We start from the raw sequence: 17,851 nt of genomic DNA, 5'->3' as shown, positions 1-17,851 counted from the left end.
GACGGAGATTGCGATTTTTTTCCATACCGTGTCTCCGTCCTCACTGCGGCCTAACATCGAGGAGTTGGCGGCCTTTGCTGAAGACTGTCTTCGAGAAGCTCCACCGCGGACTTACCATCGCGGAGCCCGCGATCACTTTTCCAGGGATCGACTCAGACCTCGAACCTTGGGTGCTTGTGGACTTTAATAATAATAATAATATATCTTTTATTGTCATTGCACGTCAGTGCAACGAGATTTAGTGTGCAGCTCCACTGATGTCCAGGAAAGGTAAATAAATACAATACATAAATAAACAAGCTGAATTGATTGACGTGACCATCTGAGGGAGACTGTCCAAAGGGGGTGGGTGGGGGGGCACTCATTAGGGCATCACAGAGCCTGCGGTCTCTGGTCAGAGACCGGCTTTGAGGACTCCAAGCCGTGGGAGTTTCTACCACCCCGACGCAGGAGCTTCGACTGCCCCGACCGCGGGAGAAGAAAGAGGAAGTAGATTGGACTTTTTTGCCTTCATCACAGTGAGGAATGTGGAGAAACCGTTGTGGTGGATGTTTATGTTAACTTTTATGTAGTTGTGTGTCTTGTTGCTTTTTTTTCCGTATGGTTGTATGGTAAATTGCATATCACTGTACCTTAATAGTACATATGACAATAAAAGTCCTTTGAAACATTTGAAGGGTCCCGACCAGTGGGGGCAGCCTCAGAATTAAAGGATGTACCATTAGAAAAGTGATGCGAAGGAATTTCTTTAGTCAGAGGATGGTGAATTTGTGGAATTCTTTGCTACGCAGATTCATAATCCATCCATTATGAATGGACAGTTTATAAAAAAAAAAAGCTTTTCACTGTAATTTAGTACACGTGATCACAGTTATCTGTACTCTGTGGATAGCTCGATTGAAATCATGTATTGTCTTTCCACTGACTGGTTAGCACACAACAAAAGTTTGAACAAATACTTTATTGTCACAGTGAACTTCATTGCTTGCATACCTTTGGTATGCAAATAGTCGCCACATAGAGATTGTTTACAAAGTACACCTACCCGTGCCAGGTCCCCCTTTGTCTCCCCCTTCCCTCACAGTAGCCCCCCAGGCCGAGTGCTCCTTTATTCCTTCACCTTGCAGCGGAGTCCTCACTTCCACATGGTCTGTCCGGCGGTCAGTGCCCTCATCGACCGCCGCACTGATCTCTTCACTATCGCCGCCGAATCCTCTCTTGACGCCTCCGTGGCGCCAACCCAGTCGACCCCAATGGCCCACCGAGGACTCCGTCTGACGCGGGCACCGACTCGTGAGGCTCTGGTCTCGGCTTCTGCGCAGCGTCAGTATTGCACCATGGTACACGTGAATATGTTAAACTCAAACGCTTGGGGAGCTTCCAACCCAGCGGCATGAATATTGATTTCTCTAACTTCAAGTAACCCTTGCTTTCCCTCTCTCACCTCCTTCCTCCCCCATCCTGGTTTTCCAACTAGTTAACTGTCATCCTGATTAATTTTATTGATTGTATGCCTCGTTGTCATACAAGCAGAATTCGGCCATTCGGCCCATCAAGTCTACCCCGCCATTCAATCATGGCTGATCGATCTCTCCCTCTTAACCTCGTTCTCCTGCCCTCTCCCCATAACCTTTGACACCCGTACTAATCAAAAATCTATCTATCTCTGCCTTAATTATATCCAATGACTCGGCCTCCACAGCAGTCTGTGGCAAATAATTCCACAGATTCACCACCTTCTTTTATGTTTAGTGTTTTCTGAGTCATTCGTAACTGTCACTGTATGTCATGTTGTTACGTGGGCAGAGCACCAAGGCAAATTCCTTGTATGTGAATACTTGGCTCCCGCCCGCTCGAAGGGCCGAATGGCCTACTCCTGCGCCTATTTTCTATGTTTCTATAAACTTACTTACTTAAACTAACTTAATTACTCTGACTAAAGAAATTCCTCCTCATCTCCTTCCTAACAGAACGTCCTTTTATTCTGAGGCCGTGGCCTCTGGTCCTGGACTCTCCCACTAGTGGAAACATCCTCTCCATCCAAGCCTTGACAACTACCAACAATGACCCATTCTACATTTCGTTGACCCTCGTCTGCTTTGACCTGTGGTTTTCACACCTTACCCTTCCATATCTCTGTGTCTCCCTCTCCCCTGACTCTCAGTCTGGAGAAGGGTCTCGACCTCCTTCTCTCCAGAAGATGTCGCCCGTCCCGCCGAGTTACTCCAGCATTTCGTGTCTTATCTTCGGTGTAAAACCAGCATCTGCAGTTCCTTCCCACTTAAACCAAAATAAGCCCACAGCCCGTAGGTGGACGCGGGATTAACACACACACACAGCAGCAGCAGGACAGGCAGCATCTTCTGGGGAGGAGGAGGAGGAGGGTGACGCGCGGTGTCCAACTACGTTACTCACGCACTTTGTCTTTTTAAAATAAAAAGCGAACCTGTGTGCACACTTTCGGTTTCGATTCCGCTACGCGCGCGCCCGACCAGACGCTCCAACGGTGCGCGCTCCCGCTCGGGCACGCGCCCCTACTGACCAAGAAGGTGGGGGGGCGCGCGTGACCCCAACGGCCAACACACACACACACACACCTTGCAGGTGGGGATTGACCCGAGTGTCGCGCCCTCACATCACCTCGCGTCACCCGTACGCGAAACCTCCTCCTCAGATCCCGCCCTCTCGCCTCAGACCACGCCCCTCCCCTCACACACAGTCCCGCCCCCACCCACTCGCTGGAGCCCCTCCCCCTCCCCATCCATCAGCCCCACCCCACCCCACCTCCTCGTTGGAGTACCACCCCCATCTCGCTGGAGCCCCGCCCCCATCTTGCTGGAGCCCCGCCCCCATCTCGCTGGAGCCCCGCCCCTCTGAAGCCCCTCCCCCTCACACCCAGCCCCACCCCACCTCCTCGCTGGAGGCCCGCCCCTCCCCCTGCCCCTCGCTCAATACCCAGCCCCACCACACCCCACTGGAGCCCCACCCCCATCTCGCTGGAGCCCCGCCCCCTGGCTGAAGCCCCTCCTCCACCCCCTCGCTGGAGCCACGCCCCGTCCTCGCTAAAGCCCCGCCCCTCGCTCAGAACCCAGCTCCACTGGAGCCCCACCCCCATCTCGCTGGAGCCCCGCCCCCATCCCCTTGCTGGAGCCACGCCCCGTCCTCGCTGTAGTCCCGCCCCCCTACATCGGCCCGGTTCCCACCAAGGATCATAGAGCAGAGCTGCCCCCTCAGGCCACGCCCCCATCCTATTCCCCTTCGCTGGAGCTCCGCCCCCTCCCCCCCCACCTGCTGTAGTCCCGCCCCCGCCTGCTGTAGTCCCGCCCCCCTACATCGGCCCGGTTCCCACCAAGGATCATAGCGCAGAGCTGCCCCCTCAGGCCACGCCCTCATCCTATTCCCCTTCGCTGGAGCTCCGCCCCCTCCCCCCCCACCTGCTGTAGTCCCGCCCCCCTACATCGGCCCGGTTCCCACCAAGGATCATAGAGCAGAGCTGCCCCCATCCTATTCGCTGGAGCTCCGCCCCCTCCCCCCCCCTGCTGTAGCCCCGCCCTCCCCTCGGTCCGTTCACGCCCACCGGGCGAGCTCGCGCACGCCGAGCAACGGGCCGCGCCACGCAGTTGACGGCAGCGACGAGCCGGCGGCCGGTGTGTGTGTGTTTGTTCGCTGGAGTCACACAGAGCGGCAGGTAGGTAGGTGATTAAGTAAGTGGGTGGGTGACGGGAAACGGAAGGTTTGCCGGTCTAAACACATCCCCCCACCCGGACTGGTCCGGAGTCGCCGGTTTGGCTGCTTACCCCGGTGTCGGGCAGGGGAGGGGGAGGGAGAGACTAAGCTCTGTCAAGGACTGGAGGAGTTACAGTGTTTAGTGTGTATGTGGCCTAAATGGAAACTGAGTGTGTAGGAAGGCACTGCAGGTACTGGTTCAAACCGAAGATGGATTTAAAATGCTGGAGTAACTCAGCGGGACATGCAGCGTCTCTGGAGAGAAGGGAATGGGTGACATTTCAGGGATCGAGACCTTTCTGCAGACGCCGCTGAGTTTGAAGTGCCGGGTGATGGACTACAAGTCCCGGCAGCCATTGCGCCGTGGCGCCCAGTGCGCATGTCCCGTGGCCACAATCCCTGGATCACTGGTTGCATGAACGTGGCCATTCAAGAGTCATGAGTGTGTGTTATATTGTCATGTGTCCCAGACAGAACAATGAAATTCTGACTTGCTGCTGCAGCATAACAGAATATGTAAACGTAGTACACTGTAAACAATATAACGAGGCCAATTCGCTGGAAGTTGTCAAGAGAGTGTTCGATTTAGCTCTTGGGGCTAAAGGAATCAAGGGATAATGCATTTCGTTGTCTCTGTACTGTACACTGACAATTAAAATTGAATCTGATATGAGGAAAAAGCAGAAACGGGGTACTGATATTAGATGAACCGCCAGGATCCGATTGAATGGCTGTGCTGGCTTGAAGGGCAGAATGGCCTACTCCTGCACCTATTTTTCTATGTAAATGAGAAAACGTTTGTATATTCATATACACATATGCATACCTATACATATGTATATATATATATAATATATATATATATGTGTCTGGAGAAGGGCCTTGAACCGAAACATCACCCATTCCTTCTCCCTAGAGATGCTGTCCATCCCGCTGAGTTTCCCCAGCATTTTGTGTCTATGTTTGGTTTAAACATGCATCTGCAGTTCCTTCCCACACATAATGTATATGTCCTACACATACATATGCGCAAATATATAAATATACTCACATACACACACAAGCAAATTACAGACCAGTTAGCCTGACTTCGGTGGTGGGAAAGATGCTGGAGTCAACTATTAAAGAGGTAATAATGGGGCATTGGGATAGTAAAAGGATTAGTCCAAGTCAACGTGGATTTATGAAAGGGAAATCATGCTTGACTAAATTTCTGGAATTTTTTGAGGATGTGACAACCACTAGGGGTGCCGCATTGATGGCTGCCTCTGCCAACAGTCTGTTTTTTCTATCTTTTTATTTTAGTCTTAACAGTATGTTGTGGAGGTTTCTTTGGTTTTTGTATGTGGGGGAGGGGGGAGGGTAAGGGGGAAACAGTTTCCCAATAATTTCCTGGCAAAGATGTGACTATTCTCCGAGTCGCGTCTTCGTGTGTCCCCTCTCCCCCCCCCCCCCCCTCGTGGCCTACCAACTGGATTGGCGCGGCCTCTCCTGCCGGAGACCGGGGACCGGACCAGAGCTTCAGCAGCTGGATTCACTGCGGAGTGGGGCGATACCTTACCTGGATCGCCGTTTGAAACTCTGGAGTGTTGGGCCTGCTGTTTCAACATCGCGGAGCTGTGGTTCGTAGAGCTCCCAGCGCGGGCGGCGCTGACTTGAACATCGCAGAGTCCTGGGATCCCTTTGCCGAGGGCCGTCAGCATGAATTTCTGCCCAGCGTGGCCTGTGGACTTCGGGAGCTGCGGACTCTGGTAGGAAGTGGCCGATTCGGAACTCCAAGTCGCCGAGGTTGTTCTCCCGTTCCGACGTCGGAGTTCCATCATCCCGGCGAACGGGCCTGAGCATCGGGCCACCCGTACCGGCGACTGCGGAAATCAAAGAACATCAGAGGAAGATGACTGAACTTTTGTGCCTTCCCTCACAGTGGGAAACTTTGATTCTGCTGTGTGGGGATGTTTATGTTGGAGTCTATTGTGTGTTGTGTTCTTTTTTTATTCGTATGGCTGTATGGTGACCCCACATTTCACTGTACCAATTGGTACATGTGATAAATAAATGTATCTTTTATCTTGTAAAATGGATGAAGGAGAGCCAGTGGGTGTAGTATATCCAGACTTTCAGAAAGTCTTTGATAAGGTCCCACACGGGAGACTGGTGACTAAAATTAGAGTACATGGTATTGGGGGTAGGGTGTTGACATGGATAGAAAATTGGTTGACAGACAGGAAGCAAAGATTAGGAGTGAATGGGTCCTTTTCAGAATGGCAGGCAGTGGCGAGTGGAGTGCCGCAAGGATCGGTTTTGGGGCCGCAACTGTTAACCATATATATTAATGATTGGGAAGAGGGAATTAGGAGCAACATTAGCAAGTTTGTGGATGACACAAAGCTGGGCGTCAGTGTGAACTGTGAAGAGGATGTTAGGAGATTGCAGGGTGACCTGGACAGGCTGAATGAGTGGGCAGATGTGTGGCAGATGCAGTATAATATAGATAAATGTGAGATTATCCACTTTGGCGCCAAAAACAAGGGGGCAGATTATTATCTCAATGGGGTTAGGTTAGGTAAGGTGGAGGTGTCACTGAAAGTTGACGTGCAGGTACAGCAGGCAGTGAAGAAAACTAATGGAATGTTGGCCTTCATAACAAGAGGATTTCAGTATAGGAGTAAGGAGGTTCTTCTGCAGTTGCATAGGGCTCAAGTAAGACCACATCTGTAGTATTGTGTACAGTTTTGGTCTCCTAATTTGAGGAAGAACATCCTTGTGATTGAGGCAGTGCAGCACGAGATTGATCCCTGGGATGGCGGGACTGTCATATGAGGAAAGATTGAAAAGACTAGGCTTGTATTCACTGGAATTGAGAAGGATGAGGGGGTATCTTATAGAAACATATAAAATTATAAAAGCACTGGACAAGCTAGATGCAGGAAAAATGTTCCCAATGTTGGGCGAGTCAAGAACCAGGGGCCACAGTCTTAGAATAAAGGGGAGGCCATTTAAGAATGAAGTGAGAAAAAACTTTTTCACCCAGAGAGTTGTGAATTTGTAGAATTCCCTGCCACAGAGGGCAGTGGAGGCCAAATCACTGGATGGATTTAAAAGAGAGTTAGATAGAGCTCTAGGGGCTAGTGGAATCAAGTGGAGAGAAGGCAGGTACAGGATACTGATTTGGATGATCAGCCATGACCATATTGAATGGCGGCGCAGGTTCGAAGGGGCCCCCCCCCCCCCCCCTCGAATACTGCCTAAAACTTTGTTCTTTAGTGCACACAAGACGAGTCAGAGCATTTTGCTCAGTGCAAAACAATCGGCGCCTTCGCAGGAAATCCTGTGTTCGTACTTGACAGCAGTTTCTGGGGGTGACCGTGTACACCGTATATGTGTACACGTGAATTAAGGGATATGGGTAGAAGGCAGGCATGGGTTATTGATTGGGGACGATCAGCCATGATCACAATGAATGGCGGTGCTGGCTCGAAAGGCCAAATGGCCTTCTCCTGCACCTATTTTCTATGTTTCTATAAATAATATGTAATAGTAACATAGAAACATAGAAAATAGGTGCAGGAGTAGGCCATTCGGCCCTTCGAACCTGCGCTGCCATTCAATATGGTCATGGCTGATCATCCAACTCAGTATCCTGTACCTGCCTTCTCTCCGTACCCCCTGATCCCTTTAACCACAAGGGCCACATCTAACTCCCTCTTAAATATAGCCAATGAACTGGCCTCAACTACCCTCTGTGGCAGAGAGTTCCAGAGATTTACTACTCTCTGTGTCAATTATTTTTTTCTCATCTCGGTCCTAAAGGATTTCCCCTTCATCCTTAAACTGTGACCCCTTGTCCTGGACTTCACCAACATCGAGAACAATCTTCCTGCATCTAGCCTCTCCAACCCCTTAAGAATTTTGTAAGTTTCTATAAGATCCCCCCTCAACTTCTAAATTCTAGCGAGTACAAGCTGAGTCTATCCAGTCTTTCTTCATATGAAAGGCCTGACATCCCAGGAATCAGTCTGGTGAACATTCTCTGTACTCCCTCTATGGCAAGAATGTCTTTCCTCTGATTTGGAGACCAAACTGTACGCAATACGCCAGGTGTGGTCTCACCAAGACCCTGTACATCTGCAGTAGAACCTCCCTGCTCCTATACTCAAATCCTTTTGCTATGAATTCTAACATACCATTCGCTTTCTTCACTGCCTGCTGCACCTGCATGCCTACTTTCAATGACTGGTGTACCATGACACCCAGGTCTCGTTGCATCTCCCCTTTTCCTAATCGGCCACCATTTAGATAATAGTCTACTTTCCTGTTTTTGCCACCAAAGTGGATAACCTCACATTTATCCACATTATACTGCATCTGCCATGCATTTGCCCACTCACCCAGCCTATCCAAGTCACCTTGCAGCCTCCTAGCATCCTCCTCACAGCTAACACTGCCCCCCAGCTTCGTGTCATCCGCAAACTTGGAGATGTTGCATTCAATTCCCTCGTCCAAATCATTAATATATATTGTAAATAGCTGGGGTCCCAGCACTGAACTTTGCGGTACCCCACTAGTCACTGCCTGCCATTCTGAAAAGGACCCGTTTACTCCTACTCTTTGCTTCCTGTTTGCCAGCCAGTTCTCTATCCACATCAATACTGAACCCCCAATACTGTGTGCTTTAAGTTTGTATACTAATCTCTTATGTGGGACCTTGTCGAAAGCCTTCTGAAAGTCCAGATATAACACATCCACTGGTTCTCCCTTATCCACTCTACTAGTTACATCCTCGAAAAATTCTATAAGATTCGTCAGACATGATTTACCTTTCGTAAATCCATGCTGACTTTGTCGAATGATTTCACCACTTTCCAAATAGTGCAAAAAAACAAAACCTATGCCCCCAAGTCTAAGTATTTCAGAGATTATTTGGAGGTTGTATTGTTTTCCTACACATGTTTAATAACCTGATGGCTGTGGGGAAGAAGCTGTTCCTGAACCTGGACATTACAGTTTTCAGGCTCCTACATCTTCTTCCAGATAGCAGAGGTGAAATGAGTGTGGCCAGGGTGGTGTCGGTCTCTGATGAGGTTGGCTGCCTTTGTGTGTGTGTATATACATATACACATATACATGTATAAAGTCACACATACATACACGTAAAAAAAACAATAATAGTGCAGATCTCTCCCCTCCCCCCCCCCCTCGAATACTGCCTAAAACTTTGTTCTTTAGTGCACACAAGACGAGTCAGAGCATTTTGCTCAGTGCAAAACAATCGGCGCCTTCGCAGGAAATCCTGTGTTCGTACCTGACAGCAGTTTCTGGGGGTGACCGTGTACACCGTATATGTGTACACGTGTAAACTTTTATAAACCGAAGAAGAGTCTCAACCCAAAAAGTCACCCATTCCTTCTCTCCAGAGATGCTGCCTGTCCCACTGAGTTAATCCAGCATTTTGTGTTTTTCTAAACTGGTTTGAACGTGTTTCAAAGGAATAAAGGTCTTGGTGTTTTCATGGGGTTGCAAGTGACATTACAAATTTCAATCCTGACTTTGAGCTCTTCAGTTTGTTTCCCCCTGAGATTTGAGATTGTTGTGTTCTGCATCATAACACATACGGCACATCAATGAGTAGGGCATTGTGTTTGTGCTGGTCATTTAACAACTATCCACCAAATTACTTGATTTTGGTCCATAATTTGTAGGTTAGTAGACTTTGAGTACTCATCTGTAATTGTAATAAATATTTTGTATTTGATCATCATTTCAGGTAGTGAGTACAGATACCCCGTCTGTCACTTTAATCTAGGTCTTGGTCCATAATTTGTAGGTTAATGCACAGTGAGTGTGCATCTAAACTTGTTGTACAGATTTTGTCTTTGATCACCATTTCAAGCAGTGACCACAGTCTGTCAGTTTCACCAAGGGTGAAATTGACATGCAATCATTTCTATTGACACTTGTGCAGTGGTACCTAATCAAAATAATGTAACCAGCAGCCTTTAGTATTTTATTCAACAAAAATTAACTTAAAGCTATTAAAAAAATCTTAATTTTTGAAAAAAATATGCTGTTTTGTAGATGGAATTCTCTAGCCCCTAGACACCCTTTCCCCCATGACACATTTGTTTTTCTCATGCAATTGCTGGAGGTTATCAGCAGGCTAAGCAGCATCTGGAAGTAGTACCTCGAGCAGTTTGTATTTTGAATCAATATTTGGGGTGCCTTCATCAAAGTGTCTATTAATGTTAATGCAATTCAAAATGCAGTGCACAAAGCCATTTTAAAGCGATTGTTAAGTACTGTCCTACAGATAGGCACAACATAAACTGTTCAGATACTGATCAAATACCTAGTCAAGGATAACAGGCAGTATATGTGAATGGACAGATGCATTTTGACTCCTAACCTGAAACATCGACTACCCATTGTTGTTACAGATGCTGACTGATCCACTGAGTTCCACCAGCATTTTGTGTGTTATCTGGTTTAAACCTGGTTCCTTCCTACACATTCAGCATCTGCATTCTCTAGTCTCCATATTGTCCTTTGAGTTTCTTCCATCATTCATCAAAATCATGGCTGATCTCATCAATGCCATTTATCAGCACCATCTCGATATGCCTTGATTCCCAGAAATGGTTTAATACCCATAAATCTATTGATCTATGACTGAGTACACATATCATTGAAGGCCGACATGCAAGGATTTTGTCAGTGTCTTTATCTCCACAATTTGATATAAATTTTCCAGTCTTCACTTTGATTGTATTTTTTTCCCGAAAGAGATTAATCTTCTGCCATATGTCAAATGCAGAAAATAATTGGTCACATACTAGCACAACTATTTTGGTTATAATATTCATAGAAACATAGAAAATAGGTGCACGTGTAGCAATGGCTGATCATCCAACTCTGTATCCTGTACCTGCCTTCTCTCCATACCCCCTGATCCCTTCAGCCACAAGGGCCACATCTAACTCCCTCTTAAATATAGCCAATGAACTGGCCGCAACTACCTTCTGTGGCAGAGAGTTCCAGAGATTCACCATTCTCTGTGTGAAAAATGTTTTTCTCATCTCGGTCCTAAAGGATTTCCCCTTTATCCTTAAACTGTGACCCCTTGTCCTGGACTTCCCCAACATCGGGAACAGTCTTTCTGCATCTAGCCTGTCCAACCCCTTAAGAATTTTGTAAGTTTCTATAAGATCCCCCTCAATCATCTAAATTCTAGCGAGTACAAGCCGAGTCTATCCAGTCTTTCTTCATATGAAAGTCCTTACATCCCAGGAATCAGTCTGGTGAACCTTCTCTGTACTCCCTCTAAGGCAAGAATGTCTTTCCTCAGATTTGGAGACCAAAACTGTACACAATACTCCAGGTGTGATCTCACCAATACCCTATACAACTGCAGTAGAAACTCCCTGCTCCTATACTCAAATCCTTTTGCTATCATGCACAAACAATACTGGCGTTCACACCCTGCTTTAAAAGAAAGCAAATTAGTCATTGTCCCAGTTAGTATGTTCCTCATTGTGTTTAACTTAACATTTTCAATGCAATGACATGGTGGCATATAGTATTTGGTATTATGACCTACTGGTATTTGGTTCCAGCATTGGGATGGTTTATTATTGTCACATGAATTTAGAAGGATGAGAGGGAATCTTATTGAAACATATAGGATTATTAAGGGTTTGGACACGCTAGAGGCACGAAACGTGTTCCTGTTGGGGGAGTCCAGAACCAGGGGCCACAGTTTAAGAATAAGGTGTAAGCCATTTAGAACAGAGATGGAGAAACAGTTTTTCACACAGATAGTTGTGAGTCTGTGGAATTCTCTGCCTCAGGGGGGTGGAGGCCGTTTCTCTGGATACTTTCAAGAGAGAGTCACGGTGGCGCAGCGGTAGAGTTGCTGCCTTACAGCACAATGCAGCGCCAGAGACCCGGGCTCGATCCTGACTATGGGTGCTGTCTGTATGGAGTTTGTACATTCTCCCCGTGATCTGCATGGGTTTTCTCCGAGATCTTCGGTTTCCTCCCACACTCCAAAGATGTACAGGTTTGTAGGTTAATTTAGCTTGATAAAAATGTAAAATTGTCCAAGTTGGTGATATGCAGAGTACTGCCCTGCCGACTACAAAATTCAGAAGGTTCAGAAGGTTCAGGAGAGCTAGATGGAGCTCTTAAAGCTAGCAGAGTCAGGGGATATGAGGAGAAGGCAGGAACGGGGTACTGATTGTGGATGATCAGCCATGATCACATTAAATGGCTTTGCTGGCTCGACGGGCCGATTGGCCTACTCCTGCACATATTGTCTATTGGCTATTGAACCTGATTTAGTGAAAAACTTTGTTTTCCATACTAGCCAGGCAGATGATACCATACATGATTACATGGGTAATGTAAACGAGAAAGGAAACTGTAGAATATAGTGTTACAGCAATAGAGAAAGTGCAGATAAAAACGAGTGCAAAGGCGGCAATGAATATGTTTTGAAGATCAGAAATATTTCCTGAGCATATGTGAACTGTCCAAGAGTCTGAACAACAGGGTATAAGTTGTTAAGCTGTTTGGTATTATGGTCTATTGGTATTTGGTTTCAAAAATTGCAGCAGTATCTTGATCAGCTGGGCAAGTGGACTGACATATGGCTAATGGAGTTTACTGCAGATAAGTTCAAGGTGTTTCGGAAGTCAAAGCATGGCAGGGACTTCATAGTGAATGGTAGGGCCCTGAGGAGTGTTGTAGAGCGAAGGGATCTAGGAAAACAGGTACATAGTTCCCTGAAAGTGGTGTCACAAGAAGATAGGGTGGGCCGTGAAGGCTTTTGGTGCATTGGTCAGGGTATTGAAACTAGAAGTTATGTTATGGTTGTTCAAGACATTGGTGAGGCTGCATTTGGAGCATTGTGTTCCGTTTTAGTCACACTGTAATAGGAAGGATGTTGTTCAGCTGGAAAAATGCACAGAAGATTTACAAAGATGTTGCCAGGACTTGAGGGCCCGAGTTATTGGATGAAGCTGTGCATATCAGGACGTTATTCCTTGATGTGCAGGGTATTAAGGGGTGATCTTACAGTGGTGTATTGAATCATGAGAGGAATACACCCAGAGTAGGGGAATCAAGAATCAGTAGTAAAGTAAGCAAACTCAATGCTAGTATTTATTTCAAGAGTGCTTGCATACAAAAATAGGGATGTAATGTTGAGGCTCTATCAGGCGCTGGTAAGGCCACATTTGGAATATTGTGAGCAATTTTGGGCACCATATCTGAGGAAGGATGTGCTGGCTCTGGAGAGGGTCCAGAGGAGATTAACAAGAATGATCCCAGGAATGAATAGATTAACCTAAGAGGAGGTTTGTCGGCACAGGGCCTGTAGTCGCTGGAGGCCAGTCAGTGGATATTTTTAGGCAGAGATAGATTCTTGATTAGTACAGGTGTCAGAGGTCATGGTGAGAAGGCAGGAGAATGGGGTTAAGAGGGAGATAAGGATCAGCCATGATTGAATGGCAGAGTCGACTTGATGGTCTGAGTGGCCGAATTCTATCCCTTATGACATGAGGACAAAGGCTTAAGGTGGGAGAGGTAAGATTTAATAGGTACCTGAGGCAACTTTTTCACTCAGAGGGTGGTGAGTATATGGAACAAGCTGCTAGAGGTGGCTGGTGAGGCAGTTACTATAACAACTTTTATAAGACATTTGGACAGGGACATGGAAAGTTTAGGGAGATAAGGGCTAAATGTAGCCAAATGGGATCAGTGTAGATGAGGCATCATGGTGGGGCAAAGGGGCTGTTACTATTCCCCATGACTCTTTGACACTTCCATATTATTTACCCTCGAGGATATGAAGCTGGGCCAGCATATAACCATATAACAATTACAGCACGGAAACAGGCCATCTCGGCCCTACAAGTCCGCGCCGAACAATTTTTTTTTTCCCTTAGTCCCACCTGCCTGCACTCATACCATAACCCTCCATTCCCTTCTCATCCATATGCCTATCCAATTTATTCTTAAATGATACCAACGAACCTGCCGCCACCACTTCCACTGGAAGCTCATTCCACACCGCTACCACTCTCTGAGTAAAGAAGTTCCCCCTCATGTTACCCCTAAACTTCTGTCCCTTAATTCTGAAGTCATGTCCTCTGGTTTGAATCTTCCCTATTCTCAAAGGGAAAAGCTTGATCACATCAACTCTGTCTATCCCTCTCATCATTTTAAAGACCTCTATCAAGTCCCCCCTTAACCTTCTGCGCTCCAGAGAATAAAGACCTAACTTATTCAATCTATCTCTGTAACTTAGTTGTTGAAACCCAGGCAACATTCTAGTAAATCTCCTCTGTACTCTCTCTATTTTGTTGACATCCTTCCTATAATTGGGCGACCAAAATTGTACACCATACTCCAGATTTGGTCTCACCAATGCCTTGTACAATTTTAACATTACATCCCAGCTTCTATACTCAATGCTCTGATTTATAAAGGCTAGCATACCAAAAGCTTTCTTTACCACCCTATCTATATGAGATTCCACCTTCAAGGAACTATGCACGGTTATTCCCAGATCCCTCTGTTCAACTGTATTCTTCAATTCCCTACCATTTATCATGTACGTCCTATTTTGATTTGTCCTGCCAAGGTGTAACACCTCACATTTATCAGCATTAAACTCCATCTGCCATCTTTCAGCCCATTTTTCCAAATGGCCTAAATCACTCTGTAGACTTTGGAAATCCTCTTCATTATCCACAACACCCCCTATCTTGGTATCATCTGCATACTTACTAATCCAATTTGCCACCCCTTCATCCAGATCATTGATGTACATGACAAACAACAAAGGACCCAACACAGATCCCTGAGGCACCCCACTAGTCACCTGCCTCCAACCCGACAAACAGCCATCCACCATTACCCTCTGGCTTCTCCCATTCAGCCACTGCTGAATCCATCTTGCTATTCCTGCATTTATACCCAACAGTTTAACCTTCTTAACCAACCTTCCATGAGGAACCTTGTCAAAGGCCTTACTAAAGTCCATATAGACAACATCCACTGCTTTACCCTCGTCAATTTCCCTAGTAACCTCTTCAAAAAATTCAAGAAGATTAGTCAAACATGACCTTCCAGGCACAAATCCATGTTGACTGTTCCTAATCAGACCCTGATTATCCAGATGCTTATATATATTATCTTTAAGTATCTTTTCCATTAATTTGCCCACCACTGAAGTCAAACTAACAGGTCTATAATTGCTAGGTTTACTCTTAGAACCCTTTTTAAACAATGGAACAACATGCGCAGTACGCCAATCCTCGGGGACTATTCCCGTTTCTAATGACATTTGAAACGGGAATAGTCCCCGAGGATTGGCGTACTGCGCATGTTGTTCCATTGTTTAAAAAGGGTTCTAAGAGTAAACCTAGCAATTATAGACCTGTTAGTTTGACTTCAGTGGTGGGCAAATTAATGGAAAAGATACTTAAAGATAATATATATAAGCATCTGGATAATCAGGGTCTGATTAGGAACAGTCAACATGGATTAGCATGTTTACTTACAAGTTGTAAACAGGAAATGGATTAGCATGTTTACTTACAAGTTGTAAACAGGAAATGGCTATTGTTATTTGTTGTAATCAGAATCAGATTTTATTCGCTGAGTATCTTTTGCAACATACGAGGAATTTCACTAGCTAGGTCAGTCATACAATTAAAAGCAACAGACTCAAAAACACATTTTAACATGAACATCCACCACAGTGACTGGATTACGGTGGGTGACGTTTGGGGATGACATTGATGACATTCCTCACTGTGATGGAAGGCAAAATAAAGTTCAAGTCCTTCCTTTTGTTCTTCCTCGGTCGGGGGCCTCGAGCCTTCCGTTGACGGGGCGGTCTTGACTCCCGTAGCCAGCGGCTTTCGGGCCCTCCGCGTCGAGGCGTTCAGCTCCTGCATCGGGGGGTTATCAGCTCCCCCGCGCTGGGCGATCGAACCTCGCGTCGGGGCTGGTCAATAGACAATAGGTGCAGAAGTAGGCCATTTGGCCCTTCGAGCCAGCACTGCCATTCACTGTGATCATGGCTGATCATCCCCAATCAGTACCCCAATCCTGCCTTCTCCCATATCCCTGGACTCCTTTATTTTTAAGAGCCCTATCTAGCTCTCTCTTGAAAGCATCCAGAGAACCTGCCTCCACTGCCCTCTGAGGCAGCGAATTCCACAGACTCACCACTGTCTGTAAGAAAAGGTGTTTCCTCGTCTCTGTTCTAAATGTCTTACTCCTTATTCTTAAACTGTGGCCCCTGGTTCTGGACTCCCCCAACATCGGGAACATATTTCCTGCCTCTAGCGTGTCCAAACCCTTAACAATCATATGTTTCAATGAGATTGCCTCTCATCCTTCTAAACTCCAGAGTGTACAAGCCCAGCTGCTCCATTCTCTCAGCATATGACAGTCTTTCCATCCCGGGAATTAACCTTGTAAATCTACACTGCACTCCCTCAATAGCAAGAATGTCCTTCCTCAAATTAGGGGACCAAAACTGCACACAATACTCCAGGTGTGGTCTCACTAGTGCTCTGTACAACTGCAGAAGGACCTCTTCGCTCCTATATTCGATTCCTCTTGTTATAAAGGTCAACGTGTCATTCGCTTTCTTCACTGCCTGCTGTACCTGCATGCTTTCTTTCATAGACTGATGTACAAGGACCCCCAGATCCCATTGTACTTCCCCATTTCCCAACTTTACGCCATTTAGATAGTAATCTGCCTTACTGTTTCTGCTACTAAAGTGGATAACCTCACATTTATCTGCATTAAACTTAATCTGTCATGCATCTGCCCACTCCCCCAACCTGTGCAAGTCACCCTGCATTCTCATAGCATCACCCTGCATTCCCCACTAGCCTCTCAAGAGACTGAGAGCCCTTGATGGTAAGTCCGTAGGTGGGAGTGATCCTAGGCAAGGGATCCGCTCCGATGTTAAGTCCGCGCCCCGCGGTGGGGCTCATGACAGTCCGAGGAGGCCTCCAGCTCCAGCGATGGTAGGCCGCAGAGCCCGGAGAATGTGATCCGAAAAATTGATCACATCTCCGGGAAGGTAGGAACTTGAAAAAAAGTTTCCCCCGATCCCCTCCCCCCTCACCCCACATAAAACAAACCGAAGTATATTAAATCAAACTTTTAACAAATGCTAAAAATAACAAAAAGATGAAAAAACGAACAGACTGCCAGCAGGGCTGCAATCTGCCCGGTGCCCCTGGTGGTCATATTTCAGTAAGTTATATCATTAAACTATTCTTCTATTTAATATGCATTCAAAACGTGTATGTCTCCATTTAAGGGTAACTGGTGATAAGCACCTGTAGTCACTTGTGTTTGGTGCTGGTCATTAAGGGATTTACTTTGGAAACTGACAAGCACAATCTTTTAAGTCATCCCCAAACCCCACCCACCGTGGTCCAGTTGATGTCGTACACATCAGTCCTTTTGAGAGACAAACATCCCTGTATCTCCACTTATAACATGGAATTTAGTGGGAAATAAGAACTTGCATTACAGAAAATAATGATATAGATGATTTTCCAGGAAAATGCATCTGTGATGCAATTTTGTATGAGGTTCACCTGTGTGACATTTTATTCTAGTTGTTATTCAGGCTATCTTGAAGTGCCCTGGATTTGAAATGTTGACTTTTTTGACAGAAATTGTCACACCTGCTGAGTGTTTCTAGTATTTCCTGTTTTTGTTTCAGATTTTATTTTCAGATGTGGCTAAAGAGGATAATCTCATATTTATGCCCATTGAAATACATTTGACATTAGTTTGCCCTTTTCCTATTTTATTGATATATTTGAAATTTTATTTATCTATCTTCAGTGCTGTAATTCTATAAGTCTAGTTTTCTTTTGAGGAACTTATGCATCAGTTAAATCATTTCATGTTCTTTTGTCTGCAGAGTTTGCAAATCCCAGGAGCAATTTGATTACCTTTCCTATGGATCAATAAGTCACGAATAAATGGAACTACCTCGTTTAACTGGAGCTTTACGCTCCTTTTCAAATGTCACCAGACAAGATGAATATATTGAAGATTCTTCAGAGATGATGGTAGGTTT

At 46.1% G+C, this 17,851-nt stretch overlaps 1 protein-coding gene across 1 annotated transcript in view; it reads left to right on the top strand.

The window, feature by feature from the left end:
* The first annotated feature begins 3,587 nt into the window (after positions 1–3,587).
* ascc3 (activating signal cointegrator 1 complex subunit 3) overlaps positions 3,588–17,851 on the top strand; it is a 363,313-nt gene continuing 349,049 nt past the window's right edge. The window contains exons 1-2 of the mRNA XM_033021915.1: positions 3,588–3,688; positions 17,693–17,843. Coding sequence (XP_032877806.1) covers positions 17,754–17,843 — 90 coding nt within the window. The 5' untranslated portion in view covers positions 3,588–3,688; positions 17,693–17,753. The remainder of the gene's footprint in view (positions 3,689–17,692; positions 17,844–17,851) is intronic.

This window comes from Amblyraja radiata, chromosome 5 (assembly GCF_010909765.2).
Source record: "Amblyraja radiata isolate CabotCenter1 chromosome 5, sAmbRad1.1.pri, whole genome shotgun sequence".
Classification (NCBI taxonomy): Eukaryota; Metazoa; Chordata; class Chondrichthyes; order Rajiformes; family Rajidae; genus Amblyraja; species Amblyraja radiata.
The sequence above is the reverse complement of the archived record's forward strand: the minus strand, read 5'-3'. Positions and strand labels throughout refer to the sequence as shown.